We start from the raw sequence: 21,345 nt of genomic DNA, 5'->3' as shown, positions 1-21,345 counted from the left end.
CTACAATATATCTAAAGAGTATTATTGTTCAATAAATAAGTTGTCTTTGACCAAAAGAAATAAAGGTGATCACCATTTCCTTGCAGTGGAAAGTAATACTGGGTATACCTCACAGCAGACTGCAGCATACAGAAGCTCACCTTGACCCATGCCCAAGCCAGGCAGAAGCTGGCTCTGAACTGGAACATGAGTTTGAATTTGTGTGGTGCTGTGCCCATGTTAACAAGCACACTTCAAGGCAGGATGTGTGCATGGGCTTACTATCACCCAACAGTCAACATGGCTTTTGAATCAAATCAGGTCAGCCTGGGCACAGGGAGAGTGAAATGATGTCTGTCTGCAACCCAATGTTAGTCAAGGAATTTCCAAATGTTGATATATATTGGTATTTATTGATTTATATCAACTTACACACTTTCATATATTGATAATACATTCAAAGCAGTAAGGGCAGAACTGGAGGCTGTGACAGCAGCACCTCTTAGTTCTACGTGGAAGGGCTTAACTCATAGGAAAGAACATGAGCAACTAATATCCAGAAGCAACTTCTGCTGCACGCAGCAATGAACTCTCAGGTAGCTCTTCATCCAGTTCTGCTGTTCTCTACAGCACCCAGACCTTCAGCACAGACAGCACGCGACTGGTGAGCTGAATGTACATTAGGCAGATAAGGAAATAGTATTGGGTCCCCATGTCAGTAAGGGATGTAAATGGAGCCCATGGCGTTAGTAATCCAGTTTTTGGAAGAGGAAGGGTAAGAGAATGTGATGAGAGGAAGAGGAAGAAGATATCACAGATCTTTCTGTGAATGAATGTTACCGGCAAAGAATGTCACTGCTGCTATCACAAGCAAGTACCTGTCTCAGAGCATTACATTTGGAAATGTAAGGTATAGGCAGAAATTTCTTTTCCAAGAAAGAAATCCCTTCAACAGGGATTTTTTACTGTTTCATTATTTCATTTAGTACTTAAATCATACTAAAAGATACCTGATCCACTATTGATCCAAGCTAACACTGGAGCCCTTCTGCACTATATAGATGGCCGTCACAGTATGACAAATTCACCAAATGTATCTCCTTATGAATCCCATATTCTATTCTAAATGTTTAAAAAAGTACAATCTTTTTTGACTTTTTCTTTCTGCTTTTGTGCAAAAGCCCAAACAAAAAGAGGAAAACTAATTGCACAGAGAAACAATGAAAATAATTATTCGCAAGGCAGTCACAGAAACATATTTTGGTTAACGTGTTTTTCCTTGCAGCAAGTGGTAAAAATATTTTAGCTTTAAGTTTTGTCACTACTAAACATTTCTTTAGATTGCAGTGCAAATCTATATTATATTCTTGTTTTATATTGCATCATCTTTGATGCAAAATGTCTGAAAGATATAGAAAATACTACCATTATGTTGTTACCTGTTTAATCCAGTGGCGATACTCATTAACACCAAAGGTTTTTTTCATCCAAAGGCCATAAATATAACCAGAGATTCCCTTTAGCACCCATTCATCTGACCTATAATAAGAAAGAAGCATGAATTATAGTACTTCAGAAGGTATTTTGTAAGGAGTGGTATTTTTGACCAGCTCAAAATAGCCACAAATTTCAGCAGGTTATATAACTTCTCTAAGTCAATAGGAGTCTGATGAGCTGTGAACCAATTTATGTAACTTGGCACCTGGACGGGACCGATGAAACTGAAAAGCCAGGGAAAACTGAACTTTTACCACAGAAGCCCAGATTAAAATATAAAACCAAACTATTTTAGCTGAAACAGTAACAATAAAAACAGAGGAAATGGATACTAAAGTTAAAACAACTGCTAATCTACATGATCTTAATTTCTTGATAAACATCTCAATGCAACACAGAAGAGTTGGACAGCAAGTAGACAAAATACCTGTCTCACAACTTGGTGGGCACCCATTTAAACAGCTCTTTTGAAAGTTATGTTCCAAGAGAGAAAAATATGGACAAAAACTACAAAATGATCATGAAATAGAATTCTAAACATAAGAATGACATACAGAGTACGATGAAGTGAATAAAATAAAGGCACGAACAAAGGGAGTCGTTATGAGGGAGGAAAAAATTGTCTTCACAATGGAAGTAGACTAGAAATAAGGAAGAAAGCAAGAGAAATTATAATAGTACAAACATCAATTTAAAAACATGCTGGTTTCTTTTTTTTTTTTAACGCCAAGGGTACTCTGGGACATACACTTCTGCCATGAAAAAAGTAATGGGCTCCTTCTCCCTCATATATAAAGTACATGCAAAAGGCTTTAAAATAAACACTGATCAGAACTGCAAGAGCCCGGGGGGGGGGCAGATTTTCTGAGGGATGGAGTTATAGGCAGCGTACCGCCCCAATGAATTTGCCCATTTGACAGTAATTTCTGCATTCCCCTCCCTGAATTTCTTTGTAATTTATTAGTTCTGTGCTCCACAAGTAATTCCCATGAAGGATACATGTCTTCATCCAAAATATCTGACAGGAATTTACTGATGATAGAAAAAGTCTCCCCTCTGAATATCCAGGTGCCAAAGCACACTACAACATTCAGTAGCAGCAATTTCTGAGAAATGACATTTCAATCTCTAAGTCTTTGGAACCTTTATATCTCACATTCTCCTCTCAAAAAAACAAAAAAACCCAAAATCTCATGGATTTTCATTTATTGAGCTGGTTTTATTATTTTTCCTTTTTTTTTTCCTCTTTCTTTTACAGTCACTGTTTCACTTATTATTCTGATAAAATGCAACACGCAAATTAAAATTTGAGTTTCCTAGATTCTCCCCATTTTCTGGAGAGTACAATGGTAAAATACTTACCAGGACATTCGGGATATAAAACATCCAAAGAACTGCTGGGCCAGGGCCTGTGCTAAGCACCTCCTGGTCAGTGGAGTTTCATCTATAATCATCGCGCTGTGTAAGAGATTTGTGCTGGACCCCCATAAAAAGAAAATAACACAGTATGAGAACAAGCTCCAAAGAAACAAAATAGAGACCTTGCTTTAAAAGCCAAAACAAATAAAATAAATAAGTCCTTCACTGCTTTGCCAATGATATAGTAACATTTTTCTTTAATACACTTAATCCAGGCAGATCTCCTGCTATCTACAACATTCTGTGTAGAGCCAAAGTAGTTTCTTTTAACTGCTGAAACTCTTTTGGATTCCTGGTACCCTATCCCAGCTGAAGAAAAACTAAACATAATCAAACTTCTGCACTTAATTTTATCTTAAATATTTAATCCATGGTGTTTCTAATTCGGAAAGAAAACCACTGCCAATTTTTTCTTAAAGAAGATACAAATCCAACATCTTTGTAACAGATAAAATTGGAAATGCTGTTAAAAGCCTGTAATGTCAACAAAAGCCAGCCTTTTCAAACTAGAGAGCCCAAAACTCAGGCTATAAAAATAATAAGAGCTTCATGTATTTCTCAATAATCTTGGATCTAGAGCTTCTAAGCCTGTGGATTTAGAAGGTGTAATTTTCTCAAATACTAACCTGAAAATACTCATGGATGCATAAGCAGCTACTTCAACATAAGCTTCATCTATAAAAACAGTCTTGAAACAGGAGTATGGATAGCGGCAGGTAAGAATCTCCTCATAAAATTCAAACACCTCATGAAGGTATGACGTGGTATGTTTGAGCAATGGGAGAAGTTGTGGTAAGCAAAAGTGAGTCACCTATAAACAAAGGAAAATTTGGTACAAGACCAATGAATATATTTAAATCCATAAATATCAACAGAAAAAAGCATTTTCAAGCTGTGATAATGACTAGCGTGGCAGAAAAGTGCACCAGGACGTCTATCTTAATTGTGAGAGTAACAACAGGAAAATAATTTTTAGCAGCCAATGCACAATAACAACGTCTACCTAGTGATGTCTATCATTTAAAAACACATGATATTTTTCTTTGATTTTGCAATCCAATGTCTTTTGGAGATAGTATTTTTCTGTCATGCAGTAAGGAATTAGCTATTTTCAAATCAGTCAAGCAGTGCTACTGTTTAGAAGACTTGTTACAGCTAAAACTACAAGTAACCTTTGATATTACTGTTTTTTCCACAAACTTATGATGCAGCCAACAACACTGACTTCAGCAGTGACACAGGAACCAAGCTGAGAATGATATATAACCTCAAGTCGGCTCTACAGAAGTCAAACTCTACAGAAATTTATCAGTTCGGGTTTTTCAAATATCAATAACTGATTTTTTTTTTTTTAACAACTATTTATTAGCTTTCACAAGTGAGTATGTCCCAACAGTAAAAGTCAACAGAATACCATTGCTGAGGACTAAAATCTGATGTTTGCCTTTATATCAAGTAAAACATAGCTATTTCCCAGTATTTTCCTATCATGCTTTCTAAAGAAGAATATACAGGCCAGTCTTTATGCTGAACTGGTAACTTAATCTGCCTGTCAAGTCCATCCTTACCCAATCTGAAACTACAGATGTAAATATAAACTGGTGGACTTCAACATTACGACAACAATCTGTTAAGAATGAAAACTCAATGTCAAATTCAGTTCAGAAGACTACTCAATTGTGTAGCAACAATTTTCACCTACTACCAGCAACAGGATAGGTTTACAGCTATTTTGAGAAATATGCTGTTACTACCTCCAACTAAATTAGCCCCATAAACTCAGGCACGATTAGAATTATTGCTCATTCAAAGGCTTTACTCTGGAGATAAATTTAAATACAGGCATTACTAGACAAGTTTTATCATACAACTGTACTAATGGAGGTCATATCTAGACATACCCACATACGACCAATATATACTGGTTGCAATATAAAAATAGTCACTAGTTCTTTACAGAACAAAAAAAAGGAGGCCTCTATGAAAATTATTACCTCATGCATGTATGGATCAACAAGGATTTCAAAAGGTCCTATCGCCAAGGAGATGTTAGAAGCTGCAGTCGGAATAGTCAGCATGTAATGAAAAGTCTTCTTTCTCATATCGTGGGTATATACAGTTTCCACCAAATCTCCATTTGAAACAGCCACCATTGCAGCATCTACAGTATACTCAAGTTTCCAGGTACACAACTCAGAATATGAATCAACACAAGGAAACCAAAACCTAGAGAAGTTAGGATTGGGGGAAAAATGGTTAAAAATTATATTTCTCTCTTTCACAGATGATTTTTCTCTCCAGTTCCAAACTATATTCTTAAATACTTTGCATGTTGACATACTGACTCCTACTATAATGAGTTTCTTTGCCACTACCTCCTGCTGAGCTATGAAGACTAGAAATCCTAATTACTAATCATTAGATACTACTTCACATCAGTAAGCTCCTTTTAAGCACAAATTAAGTTTCAGAATTTTTCAAAATTACAAGAATTCAAAGAAATTATTTGTATTTCCTACACTTTGAGATTAAATAGGAAATACAGTCTAACATTCAAAGATAGTTTTCTTACCTTGTAGAATTTTGATAACCACATGAAAAGACATGAGCCCCTCTTTCTGCCATACTGCCCTCCATGTTGGGTACCACAAAATGAAGACCTCCTTTTGGCTGGTCCAGAGAAAAGTTTATATGCACCTTCAGGACTTTTAACTCTGCCATACCAAGACCGAAATTAGAGTAAATATATAGAACTTACACAAAAGTTATTTCAGAATAGTCATTCCATTTTGAACTCTTGGTCTTTCAAGATTATGTGTTTACTTCATTCTCATGGACCTCCTGGTCCACTTAAAAAGTACAGCTCAAAAGTTTACAAAACTAAGACCTCTTAAGCTTAACTTACAGGATGTGAATTTATAACAATCTTTATTAATTAATAAAAATTGCAATTGGAGTTACATTTCATCTTCCAACTCCCTAGTAGTAAAGCATCTTTATACAGTGATTGTAATCTAACCATGTCTCCTTTGTACTTTGCTGAAATAATTTTCTACAAAACTGCATGTAACAGGCACATTCTTAAAAGACATGTTATTGTCATTTGCAGTTTCTTAAAACCTCTTATTATAGTTAAAGCTTTTCCTGTAACTGAAATGTCTTTGCTTTGGTTTAGTTTCACAGAAATCTCACCTATGAATAGGCTGGCAAGAAAAGAAATTCAGGCATATGGTGAAATTTATCCAAGTCTCACCATATTTTGGCATTCAAACTTTGAAAAGAAAAATTATACCTGTTTGAATATTTTCCCTTCTAGGCTTGCAAGTAACACAACAGGAACTTAAACAAAAATTAAAATAAAGAAAAGTGTCTTTCCCATTAAGGTGTATCTGACAACACTGTGTGAGTCAGTTTCATGATATAGTTGTTTCTTCTCTCACAGGTCTCACAAATCCACAGGAAAAACTGATAAAACCATGTAAGAAAATCAATACAAGAAACTAATAAAATCCATGTAAGAAAATAATCAATGTTGAAGGGTAATTTATTAAATTTATTAAAAATATTAATTTATTTATTACTTCTTCCAGGATCTAGTATACCAGTTTATGAAGTAGTCTACTTTTCACTATTGGATCAGTTTTAAACCAAGCATTCTTCAAAGCGAGATGGGAAAAAAATTAATATAGCTTTTTAAACAATACATATATAGGCATATCCTTGTGAATTGTTTTCTTTGTTGGCTCATGTATATTGTAAGCCACTTCAAATAGTTATATTTTAGCACCCAAATACTTCTGGGCTCATGACCACCCAAGAGTTTGCTTGTAAAGGCTGTTAAGAAACCTTGCAACCACTTCTCCATATTACCAAGAAGCATGCAGGTATTTTTCAGACTTCAGCTGGAACAATATAGGTGAGGAGAAAGGAAACAGTAACCACCATTTCATAATGTAATGCTATTTCTATTTATTTAAATCTACTATCTTCCTATGCAAACTCATAGCTAACAACTCTATGGCACCTTAAATTAAGCTTTCAGCATAGTCTCTTTACACTACCATCAACATGTTTCCACAGCTCCGAGGGAACCTTAATGCAGAGTTCTCCATTTCCAGCATCTGGGTCCACAGCACTGACTGCCGCAGCATAGGCATTGGAAAAATAGTTGAGATTCCTCCTGTCAGAAATACCCAGTTAATTCTTAAAGTACATGCTGAACTACAAAAAACAGCTTCTGAAGTTATAGGATTTCTATACTGAATTTCACGGTGCGTGTTCAACCAAATATTTTGTTGTGTTTTTAAAGGAGTGAAGGGAAAAAGGAAGAGTGAAGATTAGATTTCAAAAACCAGAACTTAAAACTAGGCTCTTAGAGAAATTATCCACAATCAAAAAGACTTAAGCAGTAATAATCCCCAGTAAATTAAATGAGAAATGCTCAGTGCTGTTTACTTCCCAGTAATATTTATGCTTATTGGAATAACAATTAAAAATTCTTGTTTTGGAAAATTTTGGATTAAGTTTGTATGTTTATTCTAAAGATCTGTCTTGAAGATCTGCCTCCTCATATATTGCAGTTTTGCTTTTATGTTGCTTTTCCAAATTTAGTGAGATTTTAGCTTGGCAATGGTATTTTTCCCCCTCTTAGCTTGATAGATAAGAATAGTTTTATTTTATGCTTTTCTAAATATCACATAAAATACTAGATGCTAGAGTTTTGGCTTTAATATGCTAAATCACAGAAATACGAATTGTGCATTTTAGTCCCTAGAAACTTTTTTTTTTTTAAAATGTTACCATCATTCGTTTATTCAGGATGCAGACACAAATCTTTGTAATCAGGTTTGAGCTGTTCAAGCTACTACACATTAGCTGCTAATTGACTGCACATTTCATTCCAAAGTAACACCATTACTTCAGTTATGGCTTAGATTAACTGTTTTCTACTGAAATGCGCAGGAACATGCATGTGTCTGCTATTACAGCAGTTATGAGCAGGCCATTATCATCTTCTTATTTAATGTGATTATGTTCAGATACCGGAGGACTGACCAGTCAAGTTCAAAAATAAGCTTGGTTTTGCATCTTTACACTACAGCTTTTACGCTTTTTCAAAACAGATTTTTAAACTCTGTAAAACATAGAAGCAACACCTTTCTTAATTCTAATCCTCTAGTACACAGAGTTCTTCAAAAGCTTGCACAATTCTATACCTGAAGAGAAAGTGTTTGAATTACTGATCACCTTTTTTCCAGAATTTTGAGCATTTAGGTGTCTACCACTGATGAACCCAACCACTGTGGGGGCAGAGCCGCAATCAAGCATAAAGCTATCTGCAGCGTTACTGCACCACAACGGAGTAAATGAACTTTTGGCTGTGGACTCCACTCTTGCATGGAATCTGAAGTCCACACAAAGCAGACATGATCTCATTTCAGGATTTTACTTTCATCTAACCATTCTCTATTCACCACCCACATAGAAAACAGCATTCAACTCAAATTACAGTACCTTACTTGGAAGAATGAAGGGTAATTAACCATGCCAGGATCATCCTATAAGTCTAGGTATGTCAAACACTATTCTTATATTCCTAGCCTTCCACATCTAAAAAACTTTGCTAAAGCACTGAAATATATTGAGGACATATTTTCATGCAGTTCTTGATCTTTGGCAATAATAGCGCACAAATTCCCTGGCACCATTACCAAGACTGAGAATGTTAGGAGCAGTAAACTCGTCTACTTTGCTTGGAAGCTTCTGAAAATAGGATGTGAATAGTAAATGGGAGCATATGAGCATAGAAACACCCAAATCCCAAGTTTTAATACATAATCATTTTTTCCTTTTCCATAGCTGAAGTGTACCTAAAGATAGGATATAATGCCAACAAGTTTTAAAAGAACAATGTTGAATTTGTATACTGGAATATACTGTAACCTCGGCTATGGTTCCAGAACAATTTAAACCAACTTAAACTCCAGCTGATGTGCCGTCTCCTAGTCTCAGCCACACATTCCTACTCCCTCACTAAGGAGACTACTGTTCATCCGACCCTGCGGTGATGCAGCTGAAAGTGCCACATGGCCACATTTTTTTTTTTTTTTCCCCCAGACAATTTTCAGTTGGTTTAGCTCCCTGATCTGACAGACTGAGGGGTCAAAGAAGTGCTACTACTGAGGCATGGGAGACTGTCAATGAGATCATAACCACCCCAACCAATGTTGCTTTAGGTGATCTTCAAATGGCATCCTAGGAAGGCAAGCAAATACCATTGGAAAAACTCTCTTTAAAAAAAAAAAAGACTGCATGACTAAAAATATCTTAGTAATTAAAGAAACTAGCAACAGAAAACAACAGTAACATTCTGTTAGATTATGAAGTCTCGAAGTTTTTCATTTTAACCTAAACTGATTCTGAAAAATCACAATTATTGATAGGGGATCCCTTTCCAATACATCAGTGAGAATTTGTTCCAAGTTTGAGGATCGTGATGAGCTTGCGGTTACATTTTAAACATCAATGGGTTCATAGACAGAAAAAGGTTATGATTTTATAGCAAGAAAGGTAGACTCCACAGGGCTTAACATTTTATGGAAAACAGTCTTTTCTGATATTTCTATTTTTGTGAAGTGTTCCAATTCAAATGGGTGACTCATTGTAAAAGGAATCCATTAAAGGCTTAGTACCACAGATTAATTTTTTCATAGGTTGACCTATTCTCAATAAACTGGATATGGCCATTTTAACAAAAACAGAGCACATGCCAAAAGTTACAGCCCAAGGAACAAAGATAAATTTTCCTAATGGTAAGTGTAGATTGACAATGAAAAAGTAATATGCATGCATGTTTTTTCCTGGCAGAGATACATTTTATTATCAGAATTCACCCAAAACACTTAATTACAGCCCGAGTGCATGCTTACTGACTGACTAGAAACAAGCAATCCTGTAGAGACTTATTTTTTAAAGCTACTCATTGATTCCAAATACCTCCATGTCAACTTTCCGTAGCATCTCTCACTACTAGCTGCAGTGGTGCTACTTACCTGTTACACAGCCCAAACACACAGTCTATAAACCACTTTCTTCCTACAGCATTTAACATCAACTTGGCAAAATAAGTTCTTTGATCCACATGTAATTCATTACTCTTCATTACCTGTAATTCATTTACTATTCTACTTTGCTTCCCAGCTACAATTAGTACTTGCTTTTGGAGTCCAACCCCAAAATATACAATATAGAACATATTATACATAGTATATTTTACATATGTATACATATTTATAAAACATGTACACATATAGGTAATTTATTAATAAGGCAACAATCTGAATCTTTGGCATGCTGAAAAACCTGATTTTCATTCTTGCCCAAGGTTAAGGGCTTTGCCACCTCTTTCTTCAAAAGTTCTCTAGACTTCTGTTCATTTTTATCAAAGTCTATCATGAATTTACAACTAGATAAGCATCATACCAGTGGAAATGAAGGCTATTTATTGCAGAAAAACAACACATGTGCAGTCCACCAGTAATTTTTCTACTTTGTGCATAGACTAAAGACTTGATCACTAACTTCTCAAAAGAAAGAATATTGCAAGGCTACCATGTTGCTCTCTCTCACAGCTTACTGCTGCTTGTAACTAAAGCAACAGTGAAGTTGGAGGATATCAAGACATCTTCATATTTTTAATGTTTAAAAACTACAGGCTTCAAGTTAAAAAAAAAAAAAAAAGCTGAACTAGTGAATGAACAGGTATACACTGACGAAGGTTAACATTATGCTGAAGAGCACCTATGCACAGAAAATCATTATGTGCACATTAGCTAGCTATACAAAAACATATCTTCCTTTACACAGAAGTAATAATAAAATGCAACAGCTTCGCAACCCTGCACCATAGTCATCACACAAACATGTGAGGCGCATAACCAGCAGGATCATCACAAACTTCACTTACCACAGCTCAAACCACTGCACCAAAACTCCAGACTCTTCCTGCGGCTATTTAATTTTACAATCCTACCCATAGGATTAAGAAAACAGAGATCTCCTTTGCCCGATTTAACATAAAAGGGGCTGAGATACAAGCAGTTGTCTCAGCGGTCAGAATACATGCTGTGGGATTTCTGCATACAGAAATCATATAGGCCAGAATAATATAGAATACATATAGGCCAGAAAAATAAATCCCACTTCCCTTATATTGACAGAATCGAGAAAGCAACAATTTACAAGGAAAAGAGGGAAGATGAGGAGGACAGAGGCAGCTGTAACACTCAACAACATGCCTAAGACAAGACTCAAACAGACATTCTCCAACACTATTTGCAGTCTTCGCAAGGTTTCAAACTCTTCCTTAAAACTATGAGCAAAACGGGATTCTCTGCCACCTTGTGTACGCATGGTGAACTATGTGAATTGTATTACACCTTACAGCACTGCGCAGATGTTTGCTCAGTCAGGGAGGAAGCGACTGCCTTACGGAAGTTCATCCATCTGTTCTGATAGGAAATAGCTATGATGTCCTGAAGCCTCAAGAGAAAATTACAAGATAGAAGACCGACTTTATTTCTCAATAAAACTTTAAAAATTCTCTCAGTTGTTACCCCTGAAATTATGGTTTGGGACTGATTGATAAATTGGCAATGGCATCAAAGCTGAAAATATATTTAATGTACAAACTAAAGGTTTCTAACATTTCCTACAAAATTAATCAATTTTTAATTACCTTTTTAATGAGGGTTTATTTTTGTCATTCAGAAGTGACAACACAAAAAAAATCGTTTCACCTTCTGCAACACTGAAAATATGAAATGACAGAGACCACGTCAATGATTTTTGCATCAACAGATGCTAAAACCCAAAACAAGTTGAATGTCCAAATTCAGAACACAAAGAGCTGATCTGACAGAAGATCTCACCCAAGAAGTAGCGGAGAACACTGTGATGAGACAAACAATTTCAGCTGGCACTGCTTGTATTTCATAGATAAAGCTCTCTTTAATCTTGATTTTCTCAACCCTCTTTCGACTATGTTTTCTTGCATGCCAAAATTTGCACAAGATAAACAAGAAACAATTAACCACTTCACTTGACCTTCACCTCCTATCAGTGAACATAACCTCTCAAGTCACAGATGCTGTAGCAAGTCTTCCCAAAGAAATAATTAGTAGCTTTAAGTACAGAATTCTCCATTTTTAATTGAATTTTGTTGCTAACTAAGGGAGTAAGAAGTCTTTAACATTTTAAACTTTGATAAAAAAGGTAGGAAACAGTCCACTAAATTAACTTTTTCTACATACTTTATGTATTCTTTTAGAAATCAACATTTAAGAAAACCAAAAGCAGTATCAAAAGCAAGAAAATGTTTGTATATAAAACCTTAGAACTTGAACTAATTTTTTTTTGTTAAACACGAGAGGAAAGAGTAAAGATATAAACCAATTATTTTAAATAAACAGTTTTCCAAGAACTATCTTAATTTCACATTTACTAGTTCAATAGGCTACTGAAGAAAACCATCCAAAAGGTAACTATCCCTGTAACACTAGAAACAAAACCCGATGACTAATCTGTGTCCTGTTCAAGATAATTGAAATACCTAGTTCAGCTGCAAGGGTACAACGGACATCATCACTAAACGTGCCGTAACACATGAGAACTTGGAAGAGATGATCAGCAGAGCAAGCACTGATTAGATATAAAGACTACTACAAACCACTGCTGTTTCTAGAAGTTCTTTGTAAAGAAGGGCAAAGGAAACCCACTTACAAATTTTTTTTGAGGTACTAATTCTAGAGTTTTTAGTTTTCTATAATTTCTGTTTGTAATCCTGCCTTAAGAGCAGAGACGTTGTATTTAATCAAAACTTAGCTGCCATCATGCTCAATACCCAATTGTGACCAGGTATTTCAATGGAAAAAATACACATCTCATGTAATAGTTTGTAACCCATGCAGCCTTTGACTTCTGAGACAAAGAAAAGGGGCATACTAGTTTTTCGTTAAGAATATTTAATGACCTCTGTCTTTCGTAACTATGAATAACACAGGAGTTGTGAAATACAGAGACTTTCTATTAAGTTCAAATAGCAACGTGAAAACCTGCAGCAGTGAAAAACATAGGCCACTGTAGCCCTGTGTGAGACAGGATTTCACTTTGCACGCCCTGTCCTCAAATTTTGTTCGCTGCTCTTAAACAGGATAATATGAAAGAAAAGATGATGTTCCACTAAACAAAGAAATTGATGTGATGTTCCATGCTAAACAAAGTGTGATGTTCCACGCTAAACAAAGAAACTCACTTTCTCCACAAAATTATAGAGTTATCTCTCCTGATCCCTTTCTTAACAGAGTGCTTGCTCTGATCATTTTAAGTGCTGTTCCTTTCTCACATCTTCTGGAAGTTATTCAGGATTCACTTCCTACAGGACCGTGGAATGGTTGAGGTTGGATGGAACCTCTGGAGGTTAACTGGTCCAACCCCTCTGCTCAAGAAGGGACACCTAGAGTCGGTTGCCCAGGACCATGCCCAGACAGCTTTTGAGTATCTCCAAGATTGGAGACGCCACAACCTCTCTGGGCAAATTGTCCCGGTGCTCAGTCACCCTCACAGTAAAAAAGTGTTTCCTGATGCTCAGAGGGAACTTCCAGTGTTTCAGTTTGTGCCCATTGCCTCTGCTCCTGTCAGTGGACACAAGTTAAAATACATGAAATTCCACCTGAATACAAGAAAATGCTTTTCTGCTGTGAGAGTCATCAAACACTGGAGCAGGTTGCCCGGAGAGATTGCAGTTTCCATCCTTGGAGATACTCAAAACCGAACTCGACACAGCCCTGTGCAACCTGCTCTAGCTGATCCTGCTTGAGCCAGGGGGGTTGGACCAGGTGATCTCAATAGGTCCTTTCCAACCTAAAGGACTCTGTGATTTCATATCAGCTGCTGTTAAACACATGTAGCACTTTCATTAGAAGTTCCTTAACATTTCAGCAAACTGTAAATTCAACCAAGCCACCAGTAAAATCAAAAGAGAATACTTAGTGAAAACATTTGCCCATGGTGCTTCTCTTACAAAAAAACCAAACAGGTAAGAGATTTTTATCAAAGTTTCTTCCCATATCATTTCCCAAAAACATGTGGGAAGCTACATGTTTTTAAACTTGCTCTTCAATATCAGATGGCGAATAAATTTGAAACTTCTCCTTTCAAATTTCAAAGTGAGTTTAGATAACATTCTAGGACTTATACCCTAATCTATGATGCTAATAAATAATGCAAGTTCGATTCCTTAGAAAAGACGAAAAGGTTTACTTCCTAGCTCTTCAGAACAATTAGAATCCCCCCGATGAGGATTCTGAATTTTTGACCTACCGAGCAATAGCAACAAGAACAAAAAAATCAAGTCATAAACCAGACAGGAATTACCAAATTAATAGACTCAAGCGGTTCAGTATCAGGACTCAAACAGAATTTCAGAACTCTGATACCCAATTCAATGTCCTATATAAATGAACATTGTATTTGCAAACTGAGTTATTGAAACTCTTGCATAAGTGATGAATAAAGGAATATAGAGTGTCTTCCATAAACAAACAGTTCAAATCCAGTGATGTGCAACTTCGGGTAAAAAGTAGCCCTTGAATCTCGGTAACTGAACAATAGAAGTTCTCTTTAATACTCTAGTTTTCAGACAACAGTCAGAGAAGTCAAGTCAGGTTTAACCTGAAAACTGAGATAGGCTAAGAAACATCTCAAAGGCTCTAGTCATTAAGGCAATGGGTAGACAACCTCTTATAGATCTAGCGACATCATTTGAGAATGCCACTGTTCTCACAAATCTAACCAGCAGGACTGTATGTACTCTCTGCAGTTTGCTTCAGAGTAAGTCTAGCGAGTTCCTATCTGCCTTCATCAGCTATATGAGCAAATCAAGGCGGTATCACCTCTGAAGCTGCTTACTAAGCCCTCTCCATCTTTTCAGCTAGCAAATCTCTCAGCAACCACTGTCCAAGGGGACACAACAAATAGCTGAAGGACAGAAATAAGCATCTTAGTTTAGCAGTCCAATAGCTAACCTGATACAGTCACATGATTTGCCTTATTCCTATCATTGTTTTCAAAGTAATAAGTTAATTATATATATGGCTATCTAGACATATTTAAGAAAATCAGAAACAATTCGTACAAAATCTTATGAAGAAAATGGGAAATATTCCCCAGAACTTTGATACCATATGAATATTTTTAGGTTTAAAAATAGGAAAGAACAAAAATGACCATCCAATCTGACATTATGCATCATAAAAATCAGGACAATTTTTGCAGGACAAATTATCAGAACATAATAGTTTTGGTCTACATAATATTATACTGATGCTACCAAACTGATGTAACCAAGTATGCTGGAGCAAAAAAAAAAAACAAACAAAAAAGAAACCACAAAAAAAACCACAAAACCCAAAACTAAGGGCAATCTTCTCAAGCAGAACTCTCAAATGAATGTAGTTGCATCACTCTAAAATGTTCCCTACAAGAATATAAACAAAACACTATTGCCACAATAATGTAACCAAATTTTCTTCAAAAAAATGAGCGTAAAAGTTGGGCATAGATAAACCTGAAGTCCATCAAAGATAAAACGTTATAGCCAAAGACGTTTTCTTACCAGGCAAAAAACACATGAAAAGGACAGTTTCCTAAAACACTGAGAACACTACTGGCATCCACCACTTTTTTCGCCATGAAGTACTTTTAAAAAAGTTTCTGATACTTTTACAAAGCAATACAAAGAAATGTTAGTAAAAGAAATTCTGCAGAATAGCATAAGTCAAAATTATTGCCAAAATACTTTCCCAAAATTAAGTCACCATACCAAAAATTAATTGTTTCTGCCTGAAACTTATGTTACTATTAGGAAATCACCAGGTAAAACTTGCCAGTACAATAAACAGGTTCACGCTTAACAGCAACAGAAGACACTGCATCTGTAGAGTTTTAAACACATCACTTACTGCTTTGAGTCATGGTGACAAACCTCCAGCGTTGGATCGTTATAAATGAAAGCTGCTTCTAAATCGTTGATTCTTACTCTGTATATCCGGCACTGTTTACTGTTCAGTTTGATTCTATTCAGGTTTGCAACTGTGGGAAATATTGTCAGTTCCACATAACCCTATGAAAACACAAATCAAAACCTTCTGTAAAATCTTTACCAATTCACAAAGTAGAGATACATAAAGAAAATTCTTATTAATGCCTTTCAAAGGAAAATCTTGGATAAAAAAATGTTAATTTTTTATTTAAAAAGGAAATAATTGGTTTGCCCTTTTAAATGTCTAGAATACATTTTCTTTCATATTATTTAATAGGTGAATTTTCCCAGCTGTGAAACAAAACATAACAAAAAACTTCAGAATGACCGACAATCATGCTTGTTTTACTGGAAATGATCTGCCTCTCTTGACCAGATTTCAAGTTACCAGCATGACTATGTTTTTCATCACTATGTTCTAGGTTTTGGTATCTGAGCTTGAGACAATGATTTTTAGAATCTAAGCAGAATCCCTTTAGGCAGATATCTAAATTCACAAAAAGCCTCAATGACTTCAGGCCTGAAATCACAAAAGTCTCTTCATAGCCACCGTGAACTCACATAAAAGCTAGAAAACTCTATAACCCTGTCCCTAACAACAGCTAACACTGGGTTGAAGGTCAATTTCAAATTGCAAATTGCTTTGTAGTATTATTTACAATGCAGTGACTTTCTTTTAGAAAGCTTTTACTTAGAGATTAAAGTGTTGACAATTAGAAAGTATTTTATTTGACGCATCTCGAGGAATGACAGAATTATGAGAGGTATCAGATTAGAAAGTATAAAATATAAAGAAGCTGAAGAACATAATTAGTTTGTGTATGCAGTTGATTCCTCTAAAACCATGAAGAAAACCCAGACTTTTAATTTCTACTTTCACATTTTATTAAAAAATACTTACTACAACAGACTTTCTCTGAAAATTTATGTTGTTGATACAAACTACCTGGTGCGTTGTGCTGGAAAAAAAAAAAAAAAATTAAAATAAGTAAGGTTTTGCACAAATGCCAGCATTTAAAATATTTTAACCTATTTTTAAAAAAAAAAAAAAAAAAAAAAAAAAAAAAGAGAGCTCATACAGGATGTATGTACATATAGATAAATACTGCATATAGCATATATTTATATAAGGAGAATTCATGATGGTCTAAATCTCTTACATGGTCCAAAGCAAATAATGAATAGAAGTTGCACACAAGGTCAGAAAAGTTCCAATAAAATTGAAGTGTAGTATCATACCAGTATGAATATTACTAGCAACACAGGAAGATGATAACATCACTTTTGAACATCACGTAACAGGATGTAAAAATATAGTATTACTAATGGCATAGAATCAAGTTCTAACACGTTAGTGATGTGCAGTATTAGAAACAGCACGCAGCTGTAATACTTGCAATCTGAGACCTGTGGAAAATTTACCTGGTGAGCTGATTCTCATACATAATTTCTGTAAGCAGGTACTATACGTGAAAAAAGATAGAGTCTGTACTTTTAGAATTCCTATGTTGTAAGATTTTATTATTTTAAATAGTGGTTATATATCAGTCAAGATAGGTATTTTAAACAAGTCAAATGCATTTGCTTAGATTTTGAATGATTTATTAGAACTCTTGGTAAATAAAACTGATTTAAAAAATGAAAGAATAAATAATAATTCCAACTTTTTTAAAACTTTAGAAGTTATTTCTATGTTTTTTCTGTAGTAGGTGGCACCTTCACCACACTTCACAGTAGTGCTATTCACAACTCAAGATACAACCTTGTAATAATTCAATTTTTATGCCACATCACACATTATATGCACATCCTCACGTACTCTGTGCATTAAAAAGTGACTTTGCTTCAGTTGAACAAGTTCAATAAAAATTCCTACAAAAGAATGATAACATCTAGTATCCAATGATGGATTCAAACATTACCTACACATTAAAATGTATAAGGTAACAAGAGTGTTTCTATTTAGAACTACATTTGCGTTACAGACTTAGCAAGAAATCAAGGAGGTATAAACAGAAATACATGAAGATCCACTGAAATCCACAGCCAACTGCTTTACAGCTTGGTTACAACCAAAATAATGAATACGTAAAAATGACAATTTGCTTAACAAAGCAGCTTGCTGCAAAAGCAAGCATTTTTCTGTATATAAAAAAGCCCTTAGCTCAAAAGGGTTTGACACAGCAGTAAGAATGAAACATGGCAGCATGGTCTGTAGTGCTGATACTGTGTGGAGAGATCGCCAAGGTTTGAAGAGCACAACGTGAATATCTTTACAAGATGAGACTGCATGGTTGACAGACTCACTCTCCGTGAGTGAGCCCGTTTACACAGTAAAACATACGCCTACAACACGCATTTTCTGAGTGCAAGCTACACCATAAACAACAATTCCAGCCTTCTCAGGTAAATAATTACTGATCAGCCAGTAGTCTGTTTCAAGTGTGCATTGGTCTCAAGTATAGTAACTTTAAAAAAAATGGATACTTATAATTTATATGGTCTTGGGCTCTCAAATCCTTTGTCTCCTTTCTTCCTATTCATCCTGAACAGCAGCACTAAACACACACTGCTGACCGTCAGACTGGCATCAACATCATCCTCGCTTGATGGGTCCTTCGATTTTTCCCTGTGTCAGGTCGTATCCGATCACTCATCTCCCCAGTGGATCTGTGACTCCCAACAGTCAGGCATCTTCAGCTCGAATAGGCACCATAGTTATAACACAAACAACATTCAGTCTTTCTACAGAACCTTTTATGAGCGCAGCACGCAACCCCTCTCTCCACTGGGGGTACGGTACCAGTCCAGAGGCGCTGCCTGCTTCTTTTCCGCAGAAACCACTACATCAACCGGCTCAACGGGCAGCGGCGGTGGCAGCTACTCAATCAGGAAGGCCGCGGCTGGGCAGGCCGAGGGTCCCCGCTCCTGGGACAGCCGGCGGGGGCAGCACCTCCGCTGACAGGCGGGAGAGGCGCTGCCGGGGGGCGAGTGGGCCGGGAGGGGGGGAGCGCGGGCGGCGCCGCAGGGCCCCCCGCGGCCCGGCCTTATCGTCGCTGCGGACGCGGGCGCTGCTCCGGGCGGCGGCTGGGCTGGGGGCTCCCGCGGCTCCTTCTCGTCCGGGGCGGTCGGCTGGGGCCGGCCGGCATGGAGGGCAGGGGCGGCCCTCCGGCACGGCGCGAGGCTCCCCTCAGCAGCGCGGCCGCCGGGCCCCGCCAACGCTCGCCCCCTCGGCAGCGGCCGCCATTTTGTTGGTAACCTTTCACCCCCGTCGGTTGAAAGGTCACGGCCCGTTTAAGGGAGCTGTATTTCTTTACGGATGGAACGTCTTTTGGAACCTTGTTTGTCAGAAGGGTGCTGTACTGATGTCAGAGGCAGCCATGGGTTAAAAAAAAAAGAAGAAAATAAAACCCCCAAAATAATCCAAAAGCCGGCTCCTGTCCTCGTGCGCACGCGCCCCGCGGGCCGCCAGCGCCGGGCCGGGCGAGCGCGCGGAAGCCGCGCCTCGCGCAGGCGCACGCCTCGCCCGGGGCGGGGCCTCGGGGCGGCGGGAAGGCGGCGGGCCCCGCCCCTGCGCGCGCGGGGGAGGCTGCGCCTCCGCGGCGGCCGCGCCGGCGGCTGAGGGGGCGCGCGGCGCCTGCAGCGCGGGGGCGCCCTCGGCCGCCGCCGGCCGGGGCAGCACCGCGCCCGGCGCAGGCCGCAGCTCCCGCCTCGCAGGGCGCGGCAGCCGCCGTGGCGGGGGCTGTGCCGCAGCGTCTGGAGCCAGCGCGGGGCCCCGAAGCCGCTGCGCAGGGGACGGTAACGCGCCCGGCTGCCGCTGCTAAACCCACCCGGCGCCGTCCGTCAGCTCCCCGGCCGTGCCCGCCGCCTGCATTCGCACTCGGAACGCTCCGGTGAGCGAGCAGGGCTCCGGGCTGCTCGAACGCACGGACCGAGCGCACCTGAAGTCAGGTGGGGGCCAGGCGCAAGGGCAGGGCCGACGCAGGCTCCCAGGAAGACACCGAAACACGTCCGCCCTTACTTCTGAGTGAAGTAGGGATTTAAGGCAGTAACAACGCTGCTGGAAGCACGGCACGGAGCCGCAAACTGGCTCTGGGTCCAACACCTCCTCCCTCCGCCCCCCGTGCGCGGCGGAGCGGCGGCAGTTACAGTGTCGGCAGGACACAACATGAGGTTTCCTCGTAACCTAGATTTGGTCTGTTAAAAGCAAGCTTTGATCCATCTATGTGATGTTAAAGCAGCTAATGGAGTTACCCCTTTCGGCATCAGCAGTTCACAAAATGTCACAAGCAGCAGCTCATTTTGAGCGCCTGACAGAACAAAGCAAAAGCAGTGTGAACACGTAGAATGATTACACGTGAATCGTGACAGCTCTATTCATGTAATACTTAAATTCTTACTGGTTTCACAAACAAAACCCAATGGAAATATAGTCTTGCAGTCTGCGATACAAGTGTATTAATAGCATAGTATAACATATTTCAACTCAGGAACCTTGCACGATGCCATGGAAGTTATTCCCAAGGCTTTCACATTCACATTCCCGGTGAGCTCTGCGAGAGGGAACCTGCTGGTGCTACCACACGGAAGGAGCACAGCCAGGGAAGGCGGCAGCTCTGCCCGGCAGAGAGCCCTCACGGTCGGAGCCAGCCGAGTCTCCACCCAGCTGGTCAACCACCACACTTGTACGCTGCGGAAACGCGGAGCACGGGGAATTGATCTTGCCACAGGGGGGCAAGAACTCTGCTTAAGCAGAGCTCAGGAAGCCGTTTTTATTCAGCTTTTTATCTATAACAAATTTCTAAGGATTCACACATCCACCTTGAGTTACATTTGATTTATAGTTTCTTTCCTCTCCCTGCTCACCCTTCATTTGGCATGCTAGCAATTCCAAAGTTTCTCATGCCTTACATCTGAGTTTGATGCAGCAAATGCTTTTTGTGTTAAAAACCCTACAACACTTAAGTTAAAAAAAAATCTGAAAAATGTCTAATATTAAACTCCGGTTCACTGACATGCAAACAATCCTTTTTAGTGATGACAAAATTTCAATTTCAGGCACTCCACTTCATGACAGTATCATAAAAAAAATCCTATTTCATTGCTCTACACAAAATAACATTCCACCCTAAGTTTTCAAGACGCGATTTCTATGTGCAGTATTGTGCAGTTATTTGCCATAATAAAGTTTAAAAAAAAAATAATTGTGTTACCAAGTTTTATATGCTCTCTTTAAAAAGCAACGGTAGTCTTCTGTAAAAAATGAATTTTACATTCTAAGGACAGTTTATAGGAAGTTCGTAACACAATGTCCAACTATTCCCTCGTATCATCACACTTGATTGCAATTT

General features: G+C 38.3%; 1 protein-coding gene across 1 annotated transcript in view; it reads right to left on the bottom strand.

Annotated features, from left to right (window-relative positions):
• The window catches only part of TAF2 (TATA-box binding protein associated factor 2), a 63,001-nt gene extending 43,513 nt beyond the window's left edge, over window positions 1-19,488 (bottom strand). Inside the window, exons 1-9 of the mRNA XM_082315766.1 lie at window positions 18,486-19,488; window positions 16,896-16,950; window positions 15,915-16,075; window positions 6,957-7,075; window positions 5,468-5,609; window positions 4,890-5,121; window positions 3,522-3,706; window positions 2,839-2,952; window positions 1,419-1,518 (exon numbers count right to left, since the gene is read on the bottom strand). Of these exons, the coding sequence (XP_082171892.1) occupies window positions 1,419-1,518; window positions 2,839-2,952; window positions 3,522-3,706; window positions 4,890-5,121; window positions 5,468-5,609; window positions 6,957-7,075; window positions 15,915-16,075; window positions 16,896-16,950; window positions 18,486-18,538 (1,161 nt within the window). The 5' untranslated portion in view covers window positions 18,539-19,488. The remainder of the gene's footprint in view (window positions 1-1,418; window positions 1,519-2,838; window positions 2,953-3,521; window positions 3,707-4,889; window positions 5,122-5,467; window positions 5,610-6,956; window positions 7,076-15,914; window positions 16,076-16,895; window positions 16,951-18,485) is intronic.
• Between the last annotated feature and the right edge of the window lie 1,857 nt (window positions 19,489-21,345).

Source organism: Platalea leucorodia (genome assembly GCF_965183815.1).
Source record: "Platalea leucorodia genome assembly, chromosome: 1".
Classification (NCBI taxonomy): Eukaryota; Metazoa; Chordata; class Aves; order Pelecaniformes; family Threskiornithidae; genus Platalea; species Platalea leucorodia.
Note: the sequence above shows the minus strand (reverse complement) of the source record. Positions and strands in the feature narration are given on the sequence as shown.